General features: G+C 39.8%; 2 protein-coding genes across 5 annotated transcripts; both read left to right on the top strand.

The window, feature by feature from the left end:
* On the top strand, positions 1-9,611 carry fam53c (family with sequence similarity 53 member C). 2 transcript variants are annotated; one of them, XM_062536758.1, is made up of 5 exons: positions 1-593; positions 3,281-3,433; positions 3,546-3,603; positions 5,861-6,705; positions 7,840-9,611. In XM_062536758.1, the coding sequence occupies exons 3-5, from the start codon at positions 3,597-3,599 to the stop codon at positions 8,113-8,115; spliced, it is 1,128 nt and encodes a 375-aa protein (XP_062392742.1). In that variant the 5' UTR covers positions 1-593; positions 3,281-3,433; positions 3,546-3,596; the 3' UTR covers positions 8,116-9,611. The 2 variants fall into 2 exon arrangements, with proteins under 2 accessions (XP_062392742.1, XP_062392741.1); XM_062536757.1 differs by having other exon boundaries at positions 3,189-3,433.
* A 478-nt stretch (positions 9,612-10,089) lies between these two features.
* LOC134080353 (C-terminal-binding protein 1-like) lies at positions 10,090-22,340 on the top strand. Of its 3 annotated transcripts, XM_062536754.1 has the most exons (10): positions 10,114-10,126; positions 12,762-12,868; positions 14,271-14,425; positions 14,749-14,893; positions 16,351-16,557; positions 16,688-16,902; positions 19,207-19,337; positions 20,133-20,260; positions 20,492-20,612; positions 20,876-22,340. In XM_062536754.1, exons 2-10 carry the CDS (start codon positions 12,862-12,864, stop codon positions 21,063-21,065), a joined length of 1,299 nt encoding a protein of 432 aa, XP_062392738.1. In that variant the 5' UTR covers positions 10,114-10,126; positions 12,762-12,861; the 3' UTR covers positions 21,066-22,340. The 3 variants fall into 3 exon arrangements, with proteins under 3 accessions (XP_062392737.1, XP_062392738.1, XP_062392739.1); XM_062536753.1 differs by lacking the exon at positions 12,762-12,868 and having other exon boundaries at positions 10,090-10,126; XM_062536755.1 differs by lacking the exons at positions 10,114-10,126; positions 12,762-12,868 and adding an exon at positions 13,444-13,572.
* Positions 22,341-24,152: the final 1,812 nt, after the last annotated feature.

Genomic DNA, 24,152 nt, shown 5'->3' with positions numbered 1-24,152 from the left:
TTTGTCTGACATGACACCATCATCAACATCCCAAGACATTAATAGATAGAGATGCGTTTTGAAATCTTAATTTACATCTGTAGTCTTTCGTTTCTTTTATGATCAACGTGCACGTTTATCCTATAAAATTCTGCCGCATCATGGAACCTTTGTGCTTTCAGGAACTGTGAATATTATTTATGAATTTTAATCACTTACGGGCGTAAGTTAGCTAACTAGCAATGATAGCTAGTTGTTTTCATTTATAATTGAGGGACGATGTAATTTCTCCAAGAGCGTGTTTGAATATTCTTAACGAAGCCAACATTAAATAGTGAAACGTCCTGCCGATTGTGGAATTGATATGGCTCCCTATTCTGACATATTTCCATATTTCGATGAATGGATCATCAATTTCATGAGTTAGCAATGCTATTGGAGGTCAGTGCGATAAATACAACCGACTACACTACAAGGTTAGCTTGTTAGCTAACGGATAGCTCTTCATCCTCCATATCTACAAATTGGTTTATCCCTAGCAAGCAGTAACGTTAACGTTACACTATGCAAGATGGTTCAAGGCCTCTGATTCCCGGTGTTTTTCAGTTAACAAGGTAAGTAAATATATGTACATGCATGACTACATTTGTCGACTACATGTGACATCATTTTCCTATTTCAGTAATGAAGTCATGGCATTTTCACATTATTGTAAGGTGTTTAAGCTAGCAAGTTACCTTGCCGTGCTATTGTCAGGACGAGTCCACTGTTAGCTAGCCTTCAAGAAATCATTAGCCAACCGTCAAGATAAACCATTATTGAATAATCTGGAAACTAATCCTCTTTTATAAATAGTTGAATATTACAGTGTTTCTCACAAGACAGGGTGGAGGTTGGCGTTGTTGCCATGTCTCGTTAGCAAGGTGTAACATTAAGTGAGCTAGCACGCTTGCTTGCGATTTTTTTCAGCTAACGGGTGGCCACATAGTTATGGTTAGTGTAACCTTAACGTTGTTAATATGAACAAACCCTACGTCAACGAAATATGATCGTCGAAACCTTGGCAACGACATTTATTTAACATGACCACAACTATAACCATAGTAAAAGTATCCGCCCGTGGATGTACAGTAACGTTATTTTGCTAATTAACCAAACATTAGATATCGCTAGCTAGCGAGGTAACGTTAGCCAGCTATGTTACCCAGAAACGTCTGGCTACAGGACCTGAGGTTCAATCTCAGTGTGTGCACCTGTCACTATGAGACAAGCTGCTCAGCGTTGAGGCCACATGTGGTTTTCAACAGTAATTAAACAGAGAAAATGATACGCCAGGACGTGTATGGCTGACTGTCTTAGTGCTAAGTGGTTGTTTGCACATTGAGCGTCGTAAAATATCTAACGTTAGCTAAGGTTAGCTGTCAATGGCTTATATTAGCCGTCTATGATAACAAGCTCAGCTGCAAACATTTGTGAGTGTTACTCTATTATGTCTCCTGCACAAGCATGGATTCCACTACAGAATATTATCTTCGAGAGCATTGGCAGCAGTAGCTGCTAATGCAAAGGCGCAACGTTGTCTTCTACAGCGATAGATATCTGCTAACGTAGCTAACGAGTTATGGAGACATGCGACATTTAAGTATTAGCCAAGTTATTGCATGGAATTCATCTAATTATTGCAGACCGGTATCACTGAGGTACATTCATTGAAGAGGCTGTATTGGCAGTAGTTTAATATGTGTCAGGTCGGCTAACGTAATTCGATGAAATTAAGTTGCAGTCAGCCGGACGTTCCACTATGATACAGCCTGTACAGGATAAGCAGATAAGCTAATTCATCCCATTAGCGATGCATCATCATTGCTAGCTAACTAGGTAGTTAGTTGACGTCAATTAGCCAGGGCCTACATAAACAGTGTAGTCTAAAGTGGCAATGTCATTGACAGCTAACGTCGTGCTTGACAGAAAATGAGATGGGCTGAAATAAATATTCCCCCTGTCCAGAGAGACAGAACCGACCATTGGCACATCAGTCAAGCAAGTTAAAATACTCCAATCATTCAAGAATCTTATCCAAAAATGGTCAACGTCTTCTGATGTACATTGACATTATGGGTAGCATTGAGCTCCATTCATTATCTCAACTATGGAATGAGATTCGGTGTCTGGTCACAGTTGTTTGGTAACAACCTAGCAACTGGGGTCTTGTACACGGTCTACTCTTTTGCATAGCTTTGGATATCTTCTTGGACCTCTACTAGTTGCCCCACAAGCCATAAATCAATGAATGTGTTCTTTGATTTCTGATCACCAGTAAAGTCTGTCAATCTGTAAGTCGTATTCATGACATGCTATCATTTTCCGTCGTGCAGTCAGGATCATACGCAATTTCAAGCCCACATATATATTATATGTATATATATATATATATATTTCACATTTAGTCACCATCTCTTCATGATCTGCTAGCAGCCCATTCCATGAATACACTGCACAAAACAAAAACAGTCTTTGTAGGTAGCCAAGGCTGCTAAAACTGCCTGTCCCCCAAACAAAACTTAACCCTGTGTAGAGTTTCTCTAGGAATGCTGAAGGGAGGGTGATCTACCTCTGGTGTGTTTTGTTTGATCCTTGTGTTGTTTGGACAAAAGCCTTTTCTAATACATTTAAATATAAACATAAACAAATGTGACCTGCTGTGCTATCTGTGACTGCTAAATGTCATGCTCTACACATAGACTAAGCTGATGTATGCCAATAATTCTTGTATGATTACATGCAAATAAACTATGACAAAAATGCAATGATAACTTGACAGAAAATCACATGTATGTCACCTTGGTTATGTTGAGATTTATTGTGGTCTAGTAATTTACATAAAGATTTGATATGGTTGATATTGTGGTGGTTATTAAAATGATATCATTATATCATGAAATGGTGTTCATGTGGTTTACATTTGTACACCTGTCTCGCCAAATATCATGGGGATGGATTTAAACGATAGTTAATCTGTTCTGGAGAGTTGGTTGTAGCTTCAAGCATAGCACTTCCGTGAACTCAATTTGACCTTAATTAGTACTAGTATCTTGTTATCAGTCATTTCAAAAATATATTTACTTTATAGCACATAGTCTCAGCATGTGGAAGTAGCATCACACATGCAAGTCTGTTAATGGTATTTCTTTTCTTCTGTCTTTTTTCAGGTGAGGGAACTGTCATCATGAGATTGTAAGACTGTGTGACTCCTCCCTCCAGGTGTGAGAGAATTGGAATTACAATTATTGATCCTTTACAGACAGACAGCGGTGCCAAGGGACAACTACCACTCCCAAAAAACTCTTCCCCATTATCTCCCATCTTGCTCCTCGCCATGTCATGATCCAGTGCGCAACCAAAGCATTGCAAAAACAGTCTGGACCGCAACACCAGCCAAAGGATTTGCAATCTGGTAAGGATGGTCTTTCTTTTGGTGAATTACCAACATGCTATGGCTATGTTAGTTCTGTCTTTGTTCTTCCAGTGTCTAAAGTGGTGCCCTAATTATGTCTCTTATTTTACAGTCCCGTCCAGAAGCCCGCCCCGAAGAACCTTGCTGGCCTACAGATGGCTTGATGCCTGGTTAGTGTTAAATACAGTATATTCAACACTGGTTTTCAGATTTTCATAGCTCCTCAATGCCATTTCATGATGTTAGATGCCAGAACTTGAGAACCAGAAAATGAGTAATAGCACCATAGCTGGACATGTTATTGAAATTGCTCTTTGTAATGTTACATCTTGTCTGTATACTTTGTTAGACCCCCTCAGACTGTAAGTGTTTTATGCATATTTAGGTGTTTATTTACTAGTGTTAATGAGCCGAAGTGACATTTAAAGGTCCAGGTAGCCTCACTGTTTTGTCAAAATGGTTATTCTGATGGATTTTGTAAAAGGGATGCATACTCCTCACCTTTTAGATTTAAAAAACTGTCACTTGTGAGATTCATGCAGATCCATGGGGAAATTATAGGGTTGGCAGGGTCTGAGCAAAGCAGATGTTTACCTTGTAGTTCTGGACCAACTGAACTTTAGCCCCATATCACCACACTCACTCACTCACTTCGTTTCACTTTGTGAAGTGAGTAGGGGTACTCTCCATTGGGAAATGTTTCCAAAACTAGCATCGTAATGGGTGTAGTCCTGCAAATATACACATTGTTCAGACTGCAATTTTTTCATGTTTGCAGGTGCTACTACCGTTTGCCACTGCCTCTTTTGCTTTTAAAGGGATATTCCACCATTTGGGGAATTAAGCTAATTTTCCACCTCCCATCGAGCAAAACAATTGATATGTAACTTTTTCTCTATTCATCCAGCTGTTCTGTGAGTCTGGCGATACAACTTTTAACTCCAGCCTAGTATAGATCATTAAATCGTTTTAGACCATTAGCATCACGCTCAAAAAAAGTGACTAAGATTTCCAGTAATTTTCCCATTTAAAACGTGTCTCTTCTCAAGTTAGAAAGTGCATTAAGACGAACTGAAAATGAAACCTAGCGATTTTCTAGGCTGATTTGACCTGGAACTACACTCTCATTCTGGCGTAATAACCAAGGAAAGGGTGCCCAAAGGGTTTGTTTTATTGTTATTGCACTTTCAACCAATCAGAAATAAAGTAGAACGCCAACGGAAAAGCCTGATTTCTCGTTCTGAGTATAAACAGCAAAAGGTCCTAAAGGGCAGATCGCTATAGAAGCAGCGGAGAAGAGCAGAGACATGTTTTTTAAAAATCCTTGTAATATATTTTGAGGCAAAAGGACAGGATAATATGCTTGTAAAATAACGAGCACTAGAAATGAGCATGTAGGCCCCGGCAGTGGCGCAACTGGCTGGGGCACCTGCACCGTACGCCGGCAACCCGGGTTCGATTCCCGCCCCGTGGTCCTTTCCGGATCCCACCCCGACTCTCTCTCCCACTCGCTTCCTGTCATTCTCTCTACTGTCCTGTCCAATTAAAGGCATAAAAAGCCCAAAAAATAATCTTTAAAAAAAAAGAAAAAAAAGAAATGAGCATGTAAAGTGACTATCTTTCAAAAAATTCTCCCAGGTGGGCATATGACTGCTTTATCCACAGATCGTTCTCACGTCCTCTGCACATAGTTCTCCTTACCTGTTTGCATCCCTGAAGCTGTAGCTGTAACTATGCATTAAACTTGGTCCATAGGTCTCTGGTATGAGTCCGGTCTCAAGCAAGGGCAAGGTCAAGTCAATGTCAAGTTTATTCAGGTATCAGGTCAGCTTTATTATCTCAAAAAGGGAAATTCAGGTAGCCAAGATGCATAGGTACAGACAGTCATTAGAAGAATTATATATATGTCTACACAATGTAGTATAGATGCATCTATCTGACTAGGTGCACTATGAACATATGCTAATTTGCTAATCAAGAATAACCTCCAACTGCCAAATCACATTTCACACATTCATATTTTTTTAGATGTATATATTGTACAAAATCGCTATCATGGAATTAGATACGCTAACTTCTGGTGACATGCCGAGGCTATGTTTGAGTGATTGAATAAGCAGTAACAGACCCTGTTGAACCCTCTTAATCTGCAAATCTGAAATGTGTTTTTGATTTTCACTTTGCTATATTTGGCAACATTTTATCCAAAGTCAGATTGTGTCATTGCACCTATTGAAATGGCCGAGTGATAAAGAATTATGCCATTTGTTGGAACTTATACACACTGCTTGGGGTCCTCATTTACATTTTTCTCTTGTCACACGTTTTTCTATTGTCTTGTTATAACATTTTAGCTTCTAGCATGTATCCTTTTCAGGACAGAAAATGTTCAATTTATATTGCCCTTTTTTGTCCTACTTTCTCCAGAGAGTAGTTACTGGCAGCTCTGCCCTCCTTCCAAGCCCAGTCTGCAGAGTGTGCTGAGTTCAAGCTTTCCCCCGGGCCCTGTGCCTCAGGGTCCTTCCACCGAACACCACCCTGAGGGGGAAGATCTGCACCGACCCCTGGTCCCAAGCACTTCAGTGACGGACCTGTCTTTTCCCGGTGCACCCCCTCCCCCCCCGCCGCCCCCCAAACGCCACTGTCGCTCACTGTCTGTGCCAGAGGACCTGTCACGCTGCCGATACACCTGGCGGCCCAGTGCCTCAAAGGTCTGGACACCTGTGAATCGTCGATGCCACAGTGGAGGGGGAGCGGGGGGACCGTGTCCACTTCGTGCCCCCAGCTCTTCTCTGAACTCGTCTCTACACTCCTCTTCCAGCCCTACGTTTTTTAGCCTCGCACTTTCCCCTGATTCCCCGTTGCCATGGAATTTCCCCTTTGAGCCCAGTGATTCTGCAGGAGGCAGTGCCTGTTGCTGCTTCTTTCCCTCACCGTCCTCCTGTTCCTCTTCTCCATCTCCGCTCCATCCACCCCCTCCTCCGCAGAGGCGCTTTTCCCTCTCTCCTGTTCTCATACGAGAGGCTGCTGCCCAAATCCTTCCTCCACCTCCAGTTCCTCTCCAACCCACCGCCCCTCCAGCGGCTGTGCCTGCCTCACCTTCATCTGCATGCAGCACCCCAGCTTCTCTGCGCAGGGCCATTCCACCTCAGCTGCCACGCTGTCACTCCCAGCCCTGCGACTTGCTTCTGCTCAAACCTGGCCTAAAGCGCAGGAGAGACCCCGACAGACCTTGTGCAAGGCCGGTGCTGGACTTTGCTAAGATGACTCAGGTAAAATGTGGAAATTCAGGCTGAATTGTTATTACATTTGTACGCCATCTCTCCTTGGTCTTGGCAGGCCATATCAGGGAATTTCTTTAAAATTCCTTATTTGAAAACTTACATTTGTAGATAACTGGAATGAGCTGAAATTGTAACCGGGCCATAGGAACATTGATATTACTCAAGTATTACTTGTAAAATGCTCCATTGTCAGAAATTTGATAATAAGTTATGAATTTTCTGGTATTATATAGTTCTCCCACAATTGTATCAGTTTTGTAAATAATACTTTCTCCTTACACAATAATGAAAATTAGACCACAATGGTTTCAAAATTGTTTCAAACTTCACAATGGCTGCTGCAATTAATCCAATTTTTATATAAAAGAAATTGTGTGTCAAACTCCAGAACTCTTACAATACTTACTTTAAAAATAACGGCTTAAACCTTATTCTGATACTACACTACAAAATTAATTATCTGACATTGCCGATGCAGGGCAGGAACGCTTGTTGCACTATATAAGATCGTTGATTGGGTCACATCATAACCCTTTTAGTTGACAAACTGTGTTCTGGCTTAGCTTGAGGTGTAAAGGTACACATATTTATACTGAACTGCTTAGGTCCAGGATGAATTTATCAAGCCAGTACCTTTCCGGAAATGTTGTCGCTGCTGCAGCTGAGAAACATTTTAGCAACACTTCAGCAACATTTCCGGAAAGGTACTGACTCGATTAAATTCTTTCTGGACTCTCTATCCGACCACATAAAGACCTGGGGATACTTCGGTTTGGCTTTAGGGACCCTCTACTCACTACCACGTAAGTGTAATGTTGTTATAGCGTTGTAAAATAGCGTTTTGTAGCGGCGAAAGGACGTGCCCCGTTCACTTCCAGGCTAACGAGTTTTGGCTAAAAACCATAAAATCGAACTTTCTCAAAACACATCCGAATGACATGATTTGATGTCAACTCAACGTATGTACTCCCAATCATCCGTAAATTGATCTAAAGTGCATTTTACTCCGGATAATCCCTTTAAGGCACTCTTTAGTGTTGCTTTAATCGCCATGGATGTCCTGTTAAGTATGTGGTAAGCGTAAAATTCTCACTTGTATATTTTATTTTTACCCTCCACCAGACTCGGAGTTCTGATCCGCTCAGCTGTTTGGAACGTGGACGGCTCGCATGTGGCGGGGATGTTTGCATGGGTCTGGAACCTTTCTTGGGAGACTTCAGAGGCTTGTATTCTCCAGCTGAGGGCCTTGGAAGGACAAGTATTGGGCCACTAAGTGAAAGTGATGAAGAGGAGGAGGAAGAGGGTGACGATGGTGACCCTGATCATGAAGGAGGACCACAAAGTGTTTTTGAAAGGGATTGCACAGAACTCGACATCTCCTTAATTGAGGAGAATTAAAAAAATCTATATATATATGAAATTAGGACATCTCCAACGCCCCACTCCATTGCCAGCATTCAACACTTCAAATCCCTGTTACTTTACAGGGGCAGGGCTCTCAGGAACACCAACACTCAATGACAATGATCTCTTGACTACTGTCAATTAACCCAGGTAATACAGGTAGCCATGGATGCTGACTCTCCATCATAGTACATTCCAAAACCAATTGCTGAGACATTCTTTGGGTCGTGAATATTCATAATCCTGGACACACCCGATATTCCCTTAATGTTTTTGGATGTCTTCTTAATTCACCCTCAAGCTGACTTGGATAGAATATGTGGAAAACAAGTCTTTGACGTCTTGCTTTCTTTCTTTTTAATCTTTCTTCAAGTTTTTCCAGTAGTACAGTAGAATTTCTTGGATGATGGTGATGAATCTCGGTGTTTGTTCAGTTAAATTCAAAAGGGCAGTGTGGCATTGCAGTTTCCTCTGCAATCCTTTCTATTTTCTGGTGAAATGAGTGATCCAGCATAAGCCTTAAAATTCCAGTCTCTCTTTCTGTCTCTCTGGCTCTCTCTGTCTTGCTCTTAAAATGCTACTAGGAAATGAATTGTGTAGCTGTTGTCCTTTTACTGTTTCTTTTAAACTGTTTTCTTAATATTTCTACTCTATATAACTAATTCTCTGAAAATAGAGATCTGTAGATATTAATAATGAATGCACTGTGTTAAAAAGTCTAACAACAAAAAAGTGTCAGCAACCACTGTATTCTGAGGGCACATTGTAATTGTATTGTACAGCAACCATTTGTCTATAACAAGTTATGTGTAAAGATGTTAGCTTGGAGACTGGGCCAGGTCATTACTCTCTTCTAGTTATTATTATTATTATTATTATTATTATTATGTGTTATAAGATGGTTTGAAATTCCAAACTCAGTTTGTGTACAATAAAGTTTATGGAAATTATTTTACAACAAACAGATCATGGAAGATGTATTATTTATTTGTTTATTATTTATTTAATTCTGTGATTAGCGGGCATACAGTACCTACTAAGCAGAAGCGGTTTTGAGCTACTTCTAGTGTATTGTCATGGATATGGGACTGGTTTAAGATTATTCTGACTGAGTGTAAATAGATTGTTGTTTTCTTTCTTTTTTTTTTCAAAATGTTATGCATCAGTCCACAATTCTGTCAAAGGAATATCACTGCAGTTATTGTTTTATTTACATATTTATTTCATGTAAGCCCACTCTAAGTATAATGTGCTCTCCCAAAAAGGACACTTAACTGCATTCTCTGTGTCAAAACTTATGAATTTTCTCTGAAGTCTTATCTAAGAGGGTTGATACATGAAGCTCACCATAACTCAGCCAACAAACTAAGGAAGTGCATGTTCAGGAGAGTGGTAGCTTCAATAAGAGAGTGGTTGTCATTGCCTTGAAACAAAAAACGTGGGAGATGATTCTCTCCAAATCGAGAAATAAACATCTAAAATTCTCTGAAGTGATTATTCCTCATCATTGGCGTGACCTTTTTCTGTTTTTCAGGTTGAGCTGAATTGCTGGTGGCTTTTTCATACAGTTGCTATGATCTGAGACTTTGTAATGGTAAGATTTAAACACCTAATAATAAAATGGACACTGTTCATAGCAGCTATAATGATGTAGTCAGATAGCATACAGGTAACTTGGTATAGGCTAGTCACTACTGCTACCTGATGGTAACTTCAGAATGATGACACATTCTGTTTTTCTGATAATGTTATGAGAGAATGTGCTGGTCTAATCTAATGTTGTGGACTAATCCATTTTTCATTTTATATAGAAGGCTTATTTAAAAAACAAATCTGACCTCACAGGTAGACACTTTGCTGCTGCCTTCAAAGGTAGGAGACCATCTTCAAAGTTCACATGTTTCATGTATGTTTAATAGCTACACCGTGTTTTAGCTCTTAAAGCTTATGCATAATGTCTTTTGGCAGTTTGGGCGTACAATGATCCAACTCCCTTCAAGTCAAGGTAATGCTTGAATTGGCTCATAATTTGTCATTGTTTCCAAGATTTTGCAAAAGCTAACTTGGATCTTAAGATTTTATATTTTATTGTACGCCATTTGTATCCTTCTGAAAACTTTGATGGTGGGGATTTTGTGGATGCTTTGGATCTGGCTGCATTGACATGGCAGCCCCACTGGTCAGCTGCAGGGGCACCAACAGCCTCATGGCCACCCCAATGATGCATAGATCCGTAATGCTGGCTGACCATAACACATAGTTAACGTCTATATAACAAGTCTGTCCCCTGCAGTGACTTGTTAATTTTCTTCTGTAACTATGGTTAAACAGTGTGGTTACTTTCCAACCCTGAGGTCTCAACTCACTTGACCCAAGCAGGATTCTGGGGCAGACCAGGGAGGGCCCATGGTGGACCCTCTGCCCACAATGGCCTGGCTAGATGTGCCTCCTATGTTGTGTCTAGTGTACGGTAAAGATCGCGTGTCCGACCAAACCGGCCGAGCTTCAGCTGTTAGCATCGTATGTCTGTACAGACTGCCCTGCTGCTCTCCGTGGCCCCTGCGAAGGTCATTAAGGAGCTGTAGCGGTGGCTTGACGGGAGGGTTCTTCCTCGCTGTCTTGCATGCTTGCCAGGCATACTTTCAGTTTTATACCGATCAGTAATTATTATTTTTTTTTTAATTAATAAGAGGCCCACAGGACGTGCTTAACTCGCTTAGCCTCTGCCAGGAATACCCCTGTAGGGATCCCCCTTGGAAGCGCTTCCAGTATTGCTCTGGCTATAAGCTCCAGACAAACGTCTTGTTTTCATGTGCTGGGCAAATGAGCAAAAATCAGCATCATATGTATGTAGCTCTCATGACTAGTCTCATCATCAGTTAAAACTCCCTGTCAGAAATAGAGCTGTAGGAGCTGTAGCGCTCCTCCATCAGGCCTTCTCTGCTGGTTGGAGAGCTATGAGGACTAATAGTGCTTATCCATCCAGGGCCAGAATATCATTTCCTCTGCTTACCAGTCATTGACTTGAGCCACTAGCTAGACTTGGTAGGTCCTTGGCAAGGCAAGCTAGCTTCATTGTTCCTTCCATTGGCCCCAGTCCTGCTGCTGTAGTGGGGGTCCCAGCTCCTGGCAGGACAGTTGCGTCGCTCACAGGTTCTGGTGTACCATTAAACTCAGCAATCTGCTCCCTATTTGCAGTGTTGGGCTGAAAGCACTGACTACGTCTGTCCTACCTATTTGAATTGCATCTAAAAAAAAGGAATGAATGTAAAAAGGATGAAAGTCAGACTTTCAATTTTTTTGCTAGTTGGAGCGAAGGGCGCGAGACTTGGCAAAAGATTTTTGCAGGGGTCAGCTACAGGCAATTTGAGTCCTAGTCCCCCTCCATTCTCACACACACACACACACACACATACCCTGAACATAGCGAGTAGCCCATGGCTTGTGCAGAGTTAGGGTTAGCGGAAAAAGGTTAATGCTAATTTGATTACAATAAGAATATGGTGGAGGACTAGAAAAAAAATTTCAATTTGCAATACCCCAAGTCTCTGTAAAATGTAGGCCATCATGAGAAATAATTGTTAACCAAACCATCTATGATTTTAAAACATCAAGCCTATAAGTAACCAAGCTGTGGATAAACATGAACAAACAAGAGAGGTATAACCACTTTTTTGGGTCAAAAATATATAGATAGTCTATATGCAGAGTCTCATAACCACATGCCATAAAATGGTCAATTGTTGTTGATTGGTATATAGTTTTGATTTTGATGTACAGTAAAGTGAAACAAAATCATTTTATAGATAGCTCAATTATTAAATCAATTAAACAGAGTACATGATTTAATCATGATATGAACAATTATTTTGTAGACAGTATTTCTCTGTTTGATTAGTCTGACATAATATCACGCTTGAAAGACACAACCTCTATGGTTCATTTGTTTTCAAGACTAATTGCAGGGACATAGTCAGGGTGGGGTAATGAGGGAAAAAAACACAAAGTACCCTCCCCCACTTAAGGAAGCATTCAAAAAAAGTCCGTTATTTTTTTTTACAGAGGGGGACACAACCCAACCTCTGTCGTAAGCTAGATATGTCACTTAATTGTCAGGTCAGATCAGATGAGGCGTCAAGTTTTCTTCATTGGCTGAAACAACATAAATTACCTACCCATTTTTTGTATGTTGGCAATAAGTACATTGTGTTTTAGACAATTTAACAAAAATAGATTGCGCTGAGAAGAATGATTATGTAAGAAACACATAAAATGTGCAAGAAAGTTTATTTATAATGGTATTTTTGTTACATATTTGTATTGAACTCAAAAATTGGAAACCAAATTCTATATTTTTCCAAATACATAACAAAATGAGAAGGATGTATATACCGCAATGAAAATAAACATGACTTGCATTTTGTGTTTCCAAAACAGGAAATATTCAGAGACGGTTTAATTTTAGTTCAACAACTGATCACACTTCATCTACGCATCATGGTGCACACTGCTTCTTTAAAGACATTAAGGACAAACACTTGGGCAAACTGACCAATCGGGTGCCTTCTCCAAACAAAAGGAATGCTGATTGGGTAAGACAAAGTGACCTTTGTCTCTGATTGGTGCTCTGCGTTTCAAAGGAGGAGGAGAACCCTTAGCTGGGAGGACGCCAAGCTAGAGCGCTTTGACGGCAAGTGTAAGTGGAGTGGGAGAAAGGAAGACAGGCTGGTCGGCTGCAGCATGCAAGGTTGGGGGGTTGAGTAATTCTGCTCTTTTTCTACGGGCGTGGGGAGTGAGATGGTGGGGAGGCGGCCGAACAGGCTTTCGTGATTGCATGCTTGTATTTTTAATTCCTCTGTGTCTGTGTGAGCTAGTGTTCCTGTAGGCTCTTCCTGCATTGTTTTTGTGTGTTCGAACGCATGCGCATTCCAGCCTGTGTGGGGGGCAGGGTGGGGTACTGCAGCAGTATCACCCACTCAGCCCCTCCCTACGTGGCTAGCTGAGACTCTCACAGGCAGAGAGGGGGAGGAGGAATGACTGAGAACTGAAGGAGGGGCATTTTTTTGCATGGCCATTATGGCTGCTTTTAGTAGGCCTCCAATACTCAAAGCAGCCATCCACAACCATATGGTGTGAGTGCTGCCAGCCTTGTAGGCTCTCCATATTGTTTGGTTATGGTTTTGTCTCTTCGTTTTCTGTTGTGCTTGCTTCTCCTGTAATGTAGATACACAGAATTTAACACATTGAGGCAATATATTTTTTGATTCCTGGTGGATGATCAGTAGTATCCTCAAATAATCCTTAAGATCAGTGTATATTAGGTCATCTCTAAAAATGGGAGCAGTGTGAGCGAAAATGACTTCAGGTATTAATAGGGTTTCAGCCTAAATGGATCTGGCTAAAATATCTACCAAAGAAAGGCATTAATACAGGAGGATGTCAATTTAAATGGTATGGGAATTTGTGAACACCAGTGCAACATCATTCTGTGTTCAGCAATGGAGTTGTGGTAAAGGAAGTGACTATAACTGCACAGTCAATATTTATCTCTAAATACATATCTGAAAATTATATCTTTATTTGAACAGATATTTGAAAATAACATGAAAGCTGTAGAGGAAGATGTTAAATGTAGCTTGTGCTATACGTGTCTATACGATTGGGTTTGATAGCATACTATTAGATAAAACTGTCAGGTCTGTGGAGGCACTAAATATCTGCTGTCTCTTTTATGAAAGGAACTGCCACATTGCTATTTCCTCTTAGGAAAATATCAGTATCTCTTGCACAGCCTGAAAGTGATTTGGGAAGAGACCCTAACCCTAACTTAAAATGATATCCAACACACACACACACACACACACACACACACACACACACACACACACCCACACACACACACACACACACACACACACACTTTATTTTGGTATTAATGCTTGATAGGTAAGCGCTTTTACTACTAGTTAAATGTTATTGTGTCCTTGAAAATTGATCCATCTTACTCCATTGTTTCATTTGCACATTTCCATCCATTTATTTTATGATGCATGATTAAGTGAGGAAGTTATTTAATTACTTCTTAAACAGTGTTGCTGCAGACTGTTGAGTGTATCCTAAGATATACACCTGATCAATCACTTTTCCAGGAATTCGTCCCCCTATCCTCAATGGACCGATGCATCCGCGCCCATTAGTGGCGCTCCTAGATGGCCGTGACTGTACTGTGGAAATGCCTGTTCTGAAGGATGTGGCTACCGTTGCATTCTGCGATGCCCAGTCAACCCAGGAGATACATGAAAAGGTAATATGCTGCTTAGTTTACTGGAATTCTGCTACTCATCATATGCTACTATGCCATCATTCACTATTACAGTATGTTACAAACGTGATATATTGTGAGATCTATACAATCAATGTGAGATGTAATCAATACTATCTTTCCTCTTCCACACTGCATGGGTAACACATTTTCCTTATGTATCTCTCCTCTCATTCTCATCTATAATCATAAAGTGAAATAAAGCATTGCTTTTGGTCAGTTTTCACACCTCATGTGTTCTCCAAAACATACCTGCTTCATAGTGTCAGAGGTTCAAATATTTAGAACATTTTTTTTCCCCTCAGGTATTAAATGAGGCAGTGGGAGCTCTCATGTACCATACCATAACACTTTCTCGTGATGACCTGGACAAGTTCAAGAGCCTGCGCATCATTGTAAGAATAGGCAGTGGCTTCGATAATGTGGACATCAAGGCAGCTGCAGAGCTAGGTAGGTATTCATATTTACTTAAGAATATGAACTGTTTTCGCATTAAAAATCAATATTATGTTTTTGATAGTATTTAGTAGGTTAGCTCAATATCTGAAATAGCAAGGAAATACTCATTCTGTTTGGTCACTGTTCACTTTCTTCAGTATTGTGCAAATCCTTTTTGTGTTCTTTTCGTTGAGGAAAGTTCAGAATGTTTTCAATTTCTCTATTCAACCTAACTTTAATTCCGCTTTAACTATAATACACAATCGATATAAAAAGTAAACGTCAATTGCATCCTCTTCACACAGATGCACACCAAATCATAACAATACAACTGAACAGTCTTTCATTAATATTACTGTATGCATGTTTTGGACGGCAAAATACTGTGTTGTGTGTACAACATTTTGCCTGAATGTCCAGGTGCAGTGGTTTTATGCTGATTGATCATGCTTTATGTTTTGACTATCCCTCAGATTAGCACCGGTCCATGGCAAATAGCGTCTTGTTTTCTTTACCATGGACCTGAACCGTTGTCTTTCTCTCACGTAAACATGTAGCTTTTTGTGCTTTTGTCTGTACATACTTAAACCTCTTAATGTCCCGCTGGGTACAATGTGATCATGTCTGTGCTGTAGCTTCACATGCATTCTAAATGTATCTAAATTGCTTTTGGGTCATTCAAATAACTGTAGTTTCCATTGAGGCCCTTACACTTATAACAGCTATATTCTCTGGTGAGAAAATCTGAACTGTTGCACTTCATGCAGAATTGACCACCGCCTATAGCAAGTCCACCTGTGCTCTTTTGCGGTTTCCGTGCCCTTGCAGTTTTGAGCTTGCAAACAGCAATCTATTCTGGCCAACTTTACGTTTTCGTCTTCTGAAGAAATTATCATAGTGAGCTACATGTAGTCTACAGTTGAGCTCCATGGGTGTTGCTTTATCCACTGTGCTACAAAATGCTTTCTCCCTGTTGAAGTTTATCTCAAGAGCCAATTTAATGCAACACAATGCAGCTGTTTAGATAACGGCATCAAACTCATTGTGATGCTACACTGATTCATGTAGGTGTAGATGAATGAAGGTCTGATATTGCCAATGTGAGCCTAGAATGCTTCATATTGCACTACGTAACATTGATGGGGTAGGATCATGACCCTTTTCATTACATTTTTTGATTAACTGAGTACTGTTGTAGCATGTAATGGTATTGATTATTGACACCAAGGGGCATGGATATCAACTCCTCCATTGTGTTGTTTTATTCATGGCACACAGTATACAAGGTGGACAAATGTATTGTAGTTGCTTTAATGCTGTGAAGTTCCCTTAAAGATAATACAGTAGGGCGATGAGCATATAGCCAGTCAGTAGATTTTCTAAACTAAACCAGCTATCTGTTTTGTGGTATCCTGAGTTCATTCATCTACTGCATATGGTCTTTCACAAGCTTTCTTTACCCCCACCAGGTATTGCAGTGTGTAATGTGCCGTCTTCATCGGTGGAGGAGACAGCAGACACTGCCCTCTGTCTCATCCTCAATTTATACCGGAGAGTCACATGGATGCACCAAGCACTGCGCGAGGGCACACGGGCTGGGAGTGTGGAGCAGATAAGGGAGGTTGCCGGAGGAGCTGCTCGGATACGCGGAGAAACTCTGGGAATCATCGGTCTGGGTGAGTGGGGGAGTGGCATTCCATTTTCCAATAGCTGAGATTTTGATCTTGTCATTGCCATTTTGCACGGATGAAATTATTGAGGGTGTGGTCTAATACGTTTTTTTTTTTTTTAATTGATGCTGTGCAGGGCGGGTCGGCCAGGCTGTGGCTTTGCGTGCAAAGGCTTTTGGGTTCAATGTGATATTTTACGACCCATATCTGTCTGATGGGGTGGAGCGTTCCCTGGGTCTTCAGCGAATGTCAACACTGCAGGACCTTCTCATTCATTCAGACTGTGTATCTTTACACTGTAGTCTAAATGAACACAACCATCACCTTATCAATGACTTCACCATCAAACAGGTAACTGCAATGAATCCATAACTGCACCTCTGAATTAGTTTAGCCTGTCCATTCATATTAGTAGATGTGTCAGAAGTATTGAGACTGCCACTCAGTACCTTGCTACACTAATCTCAGCTATAGTGTTATTTTACACCATGAGTCTTTCAGGCACATTTGGTGTGATAAATTATGACATATAACTAGACCAAACACAAATGCAAGTTGGCACAGAATATAAAATAGTAAACATTTGCCGTACAAATAACCTCAATCTCCCCATGCCTCTTAAATTTGCAAGATATCTGGTCAGTTAAATATCTTGTGTCAACAACATTATACGTGCAACAATTAGAATATAGTTTGGAATGTATATTGGGTGGGTGCTAGTGTTTTCACAGCATTTCTATATTACATTATGCTTATGGTTAGCCATCATTCAGAATTTACCATTTGAGGGTTTCTTGCATGTGTAATATACAGTTAAGCCTGAAATTGTTCATACCCCTGGCAAATATCAATTTAATGTTTTCTCTTGACCAGTATGTTTGTTCTGACTGAAAAGTATGCTATCACATGCCAAAATGTTGTCAGATAATGTGATAGAAACATGAAACATGAGTTTTCATCTTTATATGAAAAATGCCATATCCAAAATAATTCACACCCTTGGTGGATCAATGGAAACAGATGTATTTACCACCACAGCACTAAAAAAAGGCTCTTATAATAGCTACCAAGCATGCCTCGCATGTCTCCACAATAATTCTGGACCAAATCTATGGCTATGAATAATTTTGGCTGAACTGTACATCCTATTTACAAGTTCACATTAAAAACATATATGATCTTTTGAACATTAGCACCCCCACCTGTCTGTTGTGTACGGTCCATGTTTTTACTTCGATGTTCTAAATGATGTGGCCAGTTTTCCAGAGTTTCACATAAAAGAGAAAGTCTTTGGTAGATGAGAAACAATAGCGTTTTCGAGGTCATCACACAATGCCAAACTGCATTCCATCAGTGAATTTAACCATACACTAGCCTTTCGCTTTTTTTTTATACAATTAAAACAAATTCACGGTGAAACAAAAATTATCAGATTTATTGTATGTAAGGCCTTAACACATGTTGTATGTGCTCAGGAAACATCCTTGTCAAATCACCTTATATTTCATATTTAGCATATTTAGTGTTAAATGAAGCAGTACTGTACCATGAAGCCAAGATTAATTGTCAAATTGTAAATTGTTGCACTAGCACAGTGCAGTTATAATATTTGTATCAAAGAAGTTCTTATTAGGTTTTGTTTCCCACAGATTTTTGGTCAATAATACCCAGGACACTGAAACATGGGGTACCTGAAACTTGATAGGAATGTAGCCACACTAAGCTGATGAGGAATATAACCTCCCTTCCATTTATGAAATCATGAAATTCTGCACAGAAGGGACTCAGTACTCAAGAACCGCTTAAGCTGCATTTTGTTTTTTTTTATTATTATTTTACAGAAATTTGGTATGTTTGCACCTGGCCACATTTGTTCTCATCTCCTTGAGTTTCATTTGGCTCATTCAACAAAATGGCCACCAACAGTCAATCAGAATTCACCCGCCAAAATCTTGTGATCTGAAAGTGCAAAGTTAACTGAAAGTTAACTTGCATGCACGGTACATTTTGTGCACTTTTGTCCCTGGGAGGTAGCAGTGATGCGCGTTACTTTAACCCCAGGCATCAGGGGAAACCAATCACAGTGTATCATAGGTGTATGTTATATATGCGGGCCAGAGGCGAGCTAAACTGATGACGACAGCGCTGCAACGTTCAAAGTCAGTAAACATTGGTCGTAGTGTTATCCAATTGCGTCGAAGTGCAGAATCAGTCCAGAATCAGTCAGAGTAAACATTGGTCGTAGTGTTATCCAATTGCGTGCAGTGAGATTTTCAAATGTATGCTTGGTGCCGCACCTCGAGTTGGGCCATTACATTATTCATGTCCAGACCCTTAATCTGAAAGATTACAAGGGTCTGGATTTTCCAGCAACTGACACATTTCAATAGCTGTTTGAACCCCTATTATCACTGCTTCTGGATATGGGCATGTACATCCGCGAATTTCATCTGTTTGGGAGCAGCATGTAATGTGAAGACGTTTCACATTTAAACACACATTCACACAGGAACACATATGTGCCTACACACAAGCGCATTCGCTCACTCACAAACGGACAAATGGATATATTATGTAAACTGCTAACAGTAAATAATGTAGGCAGGATCATGTGAGCCATTTGACTATAATGCTTTGTTGTCTTTGTTTCAACAGATGCGGCAGGGGGCCTTCCTGGTAAACATTGCCCGAGGTGGGCTCGTGGATGAGAAGGCACTTGCACAAGCACTGAAGGAGGGCCGAATACGGGGTGCTGCCCTAGATGTACATGAGACTGAGCCCTTCAGGTTTGCATTTTCAATTTTACTAACTCAAGAGATAGTGCAAAATGTTATTTGTGTGTCCTACTACAGAGCATCCAACTGTGTCTCAGTAGGTGCTTGTCTGAGAACTGCATAGTACAAAATCCTTTTGTGGTATTCATACATGGAATGCATTTGTCTAGTATTCAAACTCCTAGGCGACAACAAAATGTACACTTATTTACTTTCACTAAGGGGTTTACAATAGAAAGTATAGCCTGAACAAAGTAACACTTACCCCAATAATATTTGAATGACTGAATAAAAATCCATTTATCCAAGAACACCAGTCTGTTGCCTGGGACTCGTTGCTAGGTCAGTGCACCTTCAAAACAGCTGTGGATTACATGTGCCTTTGACTTTTTTTTAACATTGTTATTTTAACGCCACTAAAAATGATAACGCCACTGATTATCATCACAAATTATCATGCACCTGACTAAACTTATGTTTTCATTGACACACCTGTGAGTATACAATGTTGATCTGAGAACTTGTGAACCTGTGTGCTTGGTGAAAAAAAATCATCATTATGATGGTAAATATGTTGGTGTAAGAGAGGAGCAAGATGTATTGTGTTTGACGCCATTATGCACTGTGTGTAAGATAGGGCCCTTAAATGCCCTCCTCCATCTCAAAAAAGGGGTCAGTCAGGCCTTTTTTGAGCACTATATTGTCTCATTTATTTTCTTTATTTACAATTTTGTATGCTTTTTTTATAGCATGATAGCATTTTTTTTTCAATTGGCTGTTTCCTTGATGAATGCTTTCTTTGTTTAGTTTCTCCCAAGGCCCTTTGAAAGATGCCCCAAATCTCATCTGTACACCCCACACATCCTGGTACAGTGAACAGGCATCAGTTGAAGCCAGGGAGGAGGCAGCTAAGGAGGTGCGACGTGCCATAACAGGTATGGTCTGGTCTTCGGTTCCTATGAACAGTGGGATGGGTAAACTCTGTCTCAGTCTGTCATTTCAAATATTGCTCTGAAGTGAGAATCAGATAATAAATTGTTTTACAGTGTTGTTTTGTATTGTTTAACATACAACAACTTGAACAGAATCTGTGGATAAGTAACAAAAAGTGAATGTAAGTATTCATACATGATTGACACCTGACATTAATTCTTTCTTTCCTATAGGACGCATTCCTGACAGTCTGAAGAATTGTGTGAATAAGGAATATCTAAAGACTGCACCTCAGTGGCCTAGCATGGACCCCAGCACAGTACACCCTGAACTTAATGGAGCTGGTACTTATAGGTAAAAACAATACACTTATGTACAGCTTATTCAAAGTGAGAATTATCTTGTTTTGAAAACAACACTGAGCATAGTTGGAATAACTCCAGAGCATTGACTGTACTGAACACAGACTTCACAGACAGAGTCACACAGAGTTATTTAGGACTATGTGGTAGAAATCCTTAGAAAAGTGTAAGGATGTCTATGATCTGTCTATGATTCTTACAATAGCAGTAGTAATATATACTGATGTTCATGTCACTGTATTTTCTATTTATCAGATTCTCCTCCAGTCTGGTTGGGGTGACTGCAGGAGGCTTAATGGGCACAGGTGCTGCTATGGAGGGCATTGTTGCAGGAACTTTGCCCATGGCTCATGGTGTTGCCCCGGTCTCCCGTCCACCCCACACACCATCTCCAAGTCAGCCGTCCAAGGCTGAAACAGACAGAGATATACCAACAGATCAGTAGCACCCTGCTCACTCCTCTGATTGTCTGTCTGCACCCCCGCCATCGACATTGCCTCAATTGTCAGAAAACAATTATGAAGACCATACAATCTTTTTCAAGATGTAACACTCAGAAACCTCAGAATACATATGAGATTTTGAGGGAGAAGATTTTGCAGTAGAACTATTTTTATCCATTGAAATCAAAATGACACAATAATGGACAATGAAGACAACATGTTGTTATACTGTATTGAGGGTGGTAATGGCCTTGTCTCTTTGTCTTTTTTTCTAACTTAATTTTATTACCTTTGTTTTATTCGAGCTCCAGTATTTGTTGTTTTCCCCTCTGCATTCAAGAGACATAGTTAAATCAGCTAGTCGGAAATAAAACTTAAGGATTTAAGAATTTCATGGTTAACAGAAGAATGTTAGTACTGTTATGATCTATCCAAGATATTCATTATTAGTTACTCATTTAAAACACTCCACATCAAGCATCCTCACATTGGCAAAACTTTTTAAGGTTTTTTAAGGTGAGGACCTTTTTGGGAAACATGATACTTTGCCTGTTGTGTGTTTACCCCTGTAAGATAAACTGTGCCACAAAGCAACGTTGTGATTAAGGTAAATGTAAGACTTTAAGCCAACATTATTTGTAAATAACTGCCCTCCTATATTAATATTAGTAATATTTCACTAGTCATTTATGCCATTTGTAGCCTTTTTCGGTCAGTATGCATAAGTAGCCATTGCAGTAATTAGGTCAATTCATGGTTCCTGTGCGAATGAGTTCAGAAGGGAACTACGAAATAGCACAGTAAGTATGTAGTTCCCCTTTGAGTGATCTGTAGTTATTGATTTAAGAAAAAAAAAAAAATGCACCAAAAACTGTCAGTGTGAACATTAGGGTGTTGAACATTACCCCAAGAGAAATTAATGGTACCCAATGTTGGACTCTGCTGTATGCCTGTAGGCTTGTTTCCCTGCTATTATTTAGATGTGCGCAATATATTTCAAAACAATGACTTTTTGGTGAATGAAATATGTGTTATGAGGTCAGTTACTACTTCATGGTGTTCCATATAGTTTATAGGACATACAGTTGGCAAACAATCAAATTTCATAAGTTTTGTTTGTTTACGTCAGACTTCCACTACGTACCTGGGTTAAAATTATTCTGGTAGAACTTGGGATATATTCAATACGTTAATGCATTTTGTTTATGTGCAATCAGTAAATACTGTATTGTTTTTGTAGTTGTGTACTTCAAATAATAACAACAGTAGATACAGTATAGTAGACATTTCTTGTTTGCAGTGACTTGTCTCAAAATTCAGTGTTTTGTGATCATTTTTGACAGCGCCCAGATAGTCAGATAGTTACACATAGCTCAGTTTTCTGCACTTGCTAACAAATACATGCTTTCTTATACTGAGAGTACAGGAGCTTTGAGAATGTTCACTGTTTTTTATGATCATTGAGACAGTGGAAACTCAGAGAGCTGTCCAAAACAGGCAACTTTGGGAAATGCTCCTGAAACCTGAGATATGTCTAAAGTCAGTTGTTTGTAGGGCCAGATGTATTTACTTTCCTCAGTGGTTTTGGTATATATATATATTTTATAAATAACCTCAAATTTACTTTGTGAATACATATGGCTCCCTCTATTTTTAATTGTTTTCCGGTCGTATCCTAGTTGCAGACTTCAGAGTTCATTTTGAAACTATCGACCCACCCTTTAACCATGCAATTCCACCTTTACTAACAAAGCAATCTGATATATTGTCAATGTCAATTATTTCTAAAGCACACTCACAAACAATGTTAGTCACCAAAAGTCCAGAGCAAGACCATATAATATAAATATGGTCACAGAAAGTCACACAGTAAAGAAAACCACAGAAAAACGAATTTAAAAGAAAGAAGAAAAAAAAAACAAGACAAGGCAGTTTTAGATGAGATTTACAAATGGGGGTCAGCCTGCATTGTCAGACCATGCCACCATGTGGGGGCAGTATCTGCAAAAGCACAGTCAACCCATAGTTTTGAGGACAATGAGAGAAAGCATATGTGTGTGACCTTGCCAGAGAGTATTGTAACAATGGGCACAACCATTTAATGACTACAAGTTAGTAACTGCATTTTACAAAATGGCTGCTATATAAGATATTTAGTTAATGCAGTGTACAAGGAGCCAGTGCGACCAGCCAGGCATCTTAAAAACAGGATTTCAGGCTTGAAGTGATACGTTTAAATTAAGATTATGGTTGTTGAGGATCATAATAAAGGTTTAGAGTATATAGGCTAATAAAACAATTGACAGACGAACTGGCTATTTCCCAGACGTCATGATATTAGCCTACACAATTGAATGACCAACATCCAGCCAGTTTGCTGAAACTTAATTTGTGAAGCACATTCCAGAAACTGTCACAGAAAGTGGTCCTGCAGCAACCCCCTCATTCTCCACTGATACAGACTTGAGACAAGAAGAGCTGAGTTCAAGGGCCATTATGCACACTTTTCTGTCCCAACACTTTACAGATCTGTTATTACACTTGAAAAACAACTATTTGTTGCAATATAAGTAAAACAATATAATTGAACAACCACGTGTTTTTGAGCCATCAAAGTGAGTATTTGTAAATGGATTTGGATTCCTTCCAAGCACCACAAAAGTGTCAGTCCCAACCCTCATGTATAAAGATTGCCAAATTCTGACACCAAAAACATGCGTTTGAAATATAGTTTAACTGCAATAATACGACTACAGGCATATTTAAAACAAAATATGAAATTAATATGATTATTTTTGTTAAAAATGCATCAGTCCCAGGATTTGCACTGTCCCATCAGTCCCAGGATTTGTTACTGCACAACAAAACTCTTATTTTGAAATACAAGCAATCATAATGACTTCCTTGAAGGTCTATGGTCTAACATTAATGTTAATGTTAATCCACAGCCTCCTTTCATCAATCAGACATTTTAGCATTTATATCATGATTTCTTATTGAAGCCCTTAGTCAAATCACTGGTGTGACCTTCTTAGGTCTTAGAGAAATTAAATACAAATGGATTCAATGGGTGCCTCTCATGCAGTGTT

The sequence above is a fragment of the Sardina pilchardus genome, chromosome 5 (genome assembly GCF_963854185.1).
Source record: "Sardina pilchardus chromosome 5, fSarPil1.1, whole genome shotgun sequence".
Taxonomy (NCBI): Eukaryota; Metazoa; Chordata; class Actinopteri; order Clupeiformes; family Clupeidae; genus Sardina; species Sardina pilchardus.
This window is presented reverse-complemented; position numbering and strand designations above follow the sequence as displayed.

What these genes read in the sequence shown, in the direction of transcription:
- fam53c (XM_062536758.1), top strand. An exon ending in ACTTTGCTAAGATGACTCAG is followed by an intron (nt 6,706 to 7,839) that starts GTAAAATGTGGA and finishes ACCCTCCACCAG; the next exon opens with ACTCGGAGTTCTGATCCGCT.
- LOC134080353 (XM_062536753.1), top strand. Translation starts at nt 10,102, where the DNA reads ATGATCCAACTCCCTTCAAGTCAAG. An exon ending in ATGACTTCACCATCAAACAG is followed by an intron (nt 16,903 to 19,206) that starts GTAACTGCAATG and finishes TTGTTTCAACAG; the next exon opens with ATGCGGCAGGGGGCCTTCCT. An exon ending in AATGGAGCTGGTACTTATAG is followed by an intron (nt 20,613 to 20,875) that starts GTAAAAACAATA and finishes TCTATTTATCAG; the next exon opens with ATTCTCCTCCAGTCTGGTTG.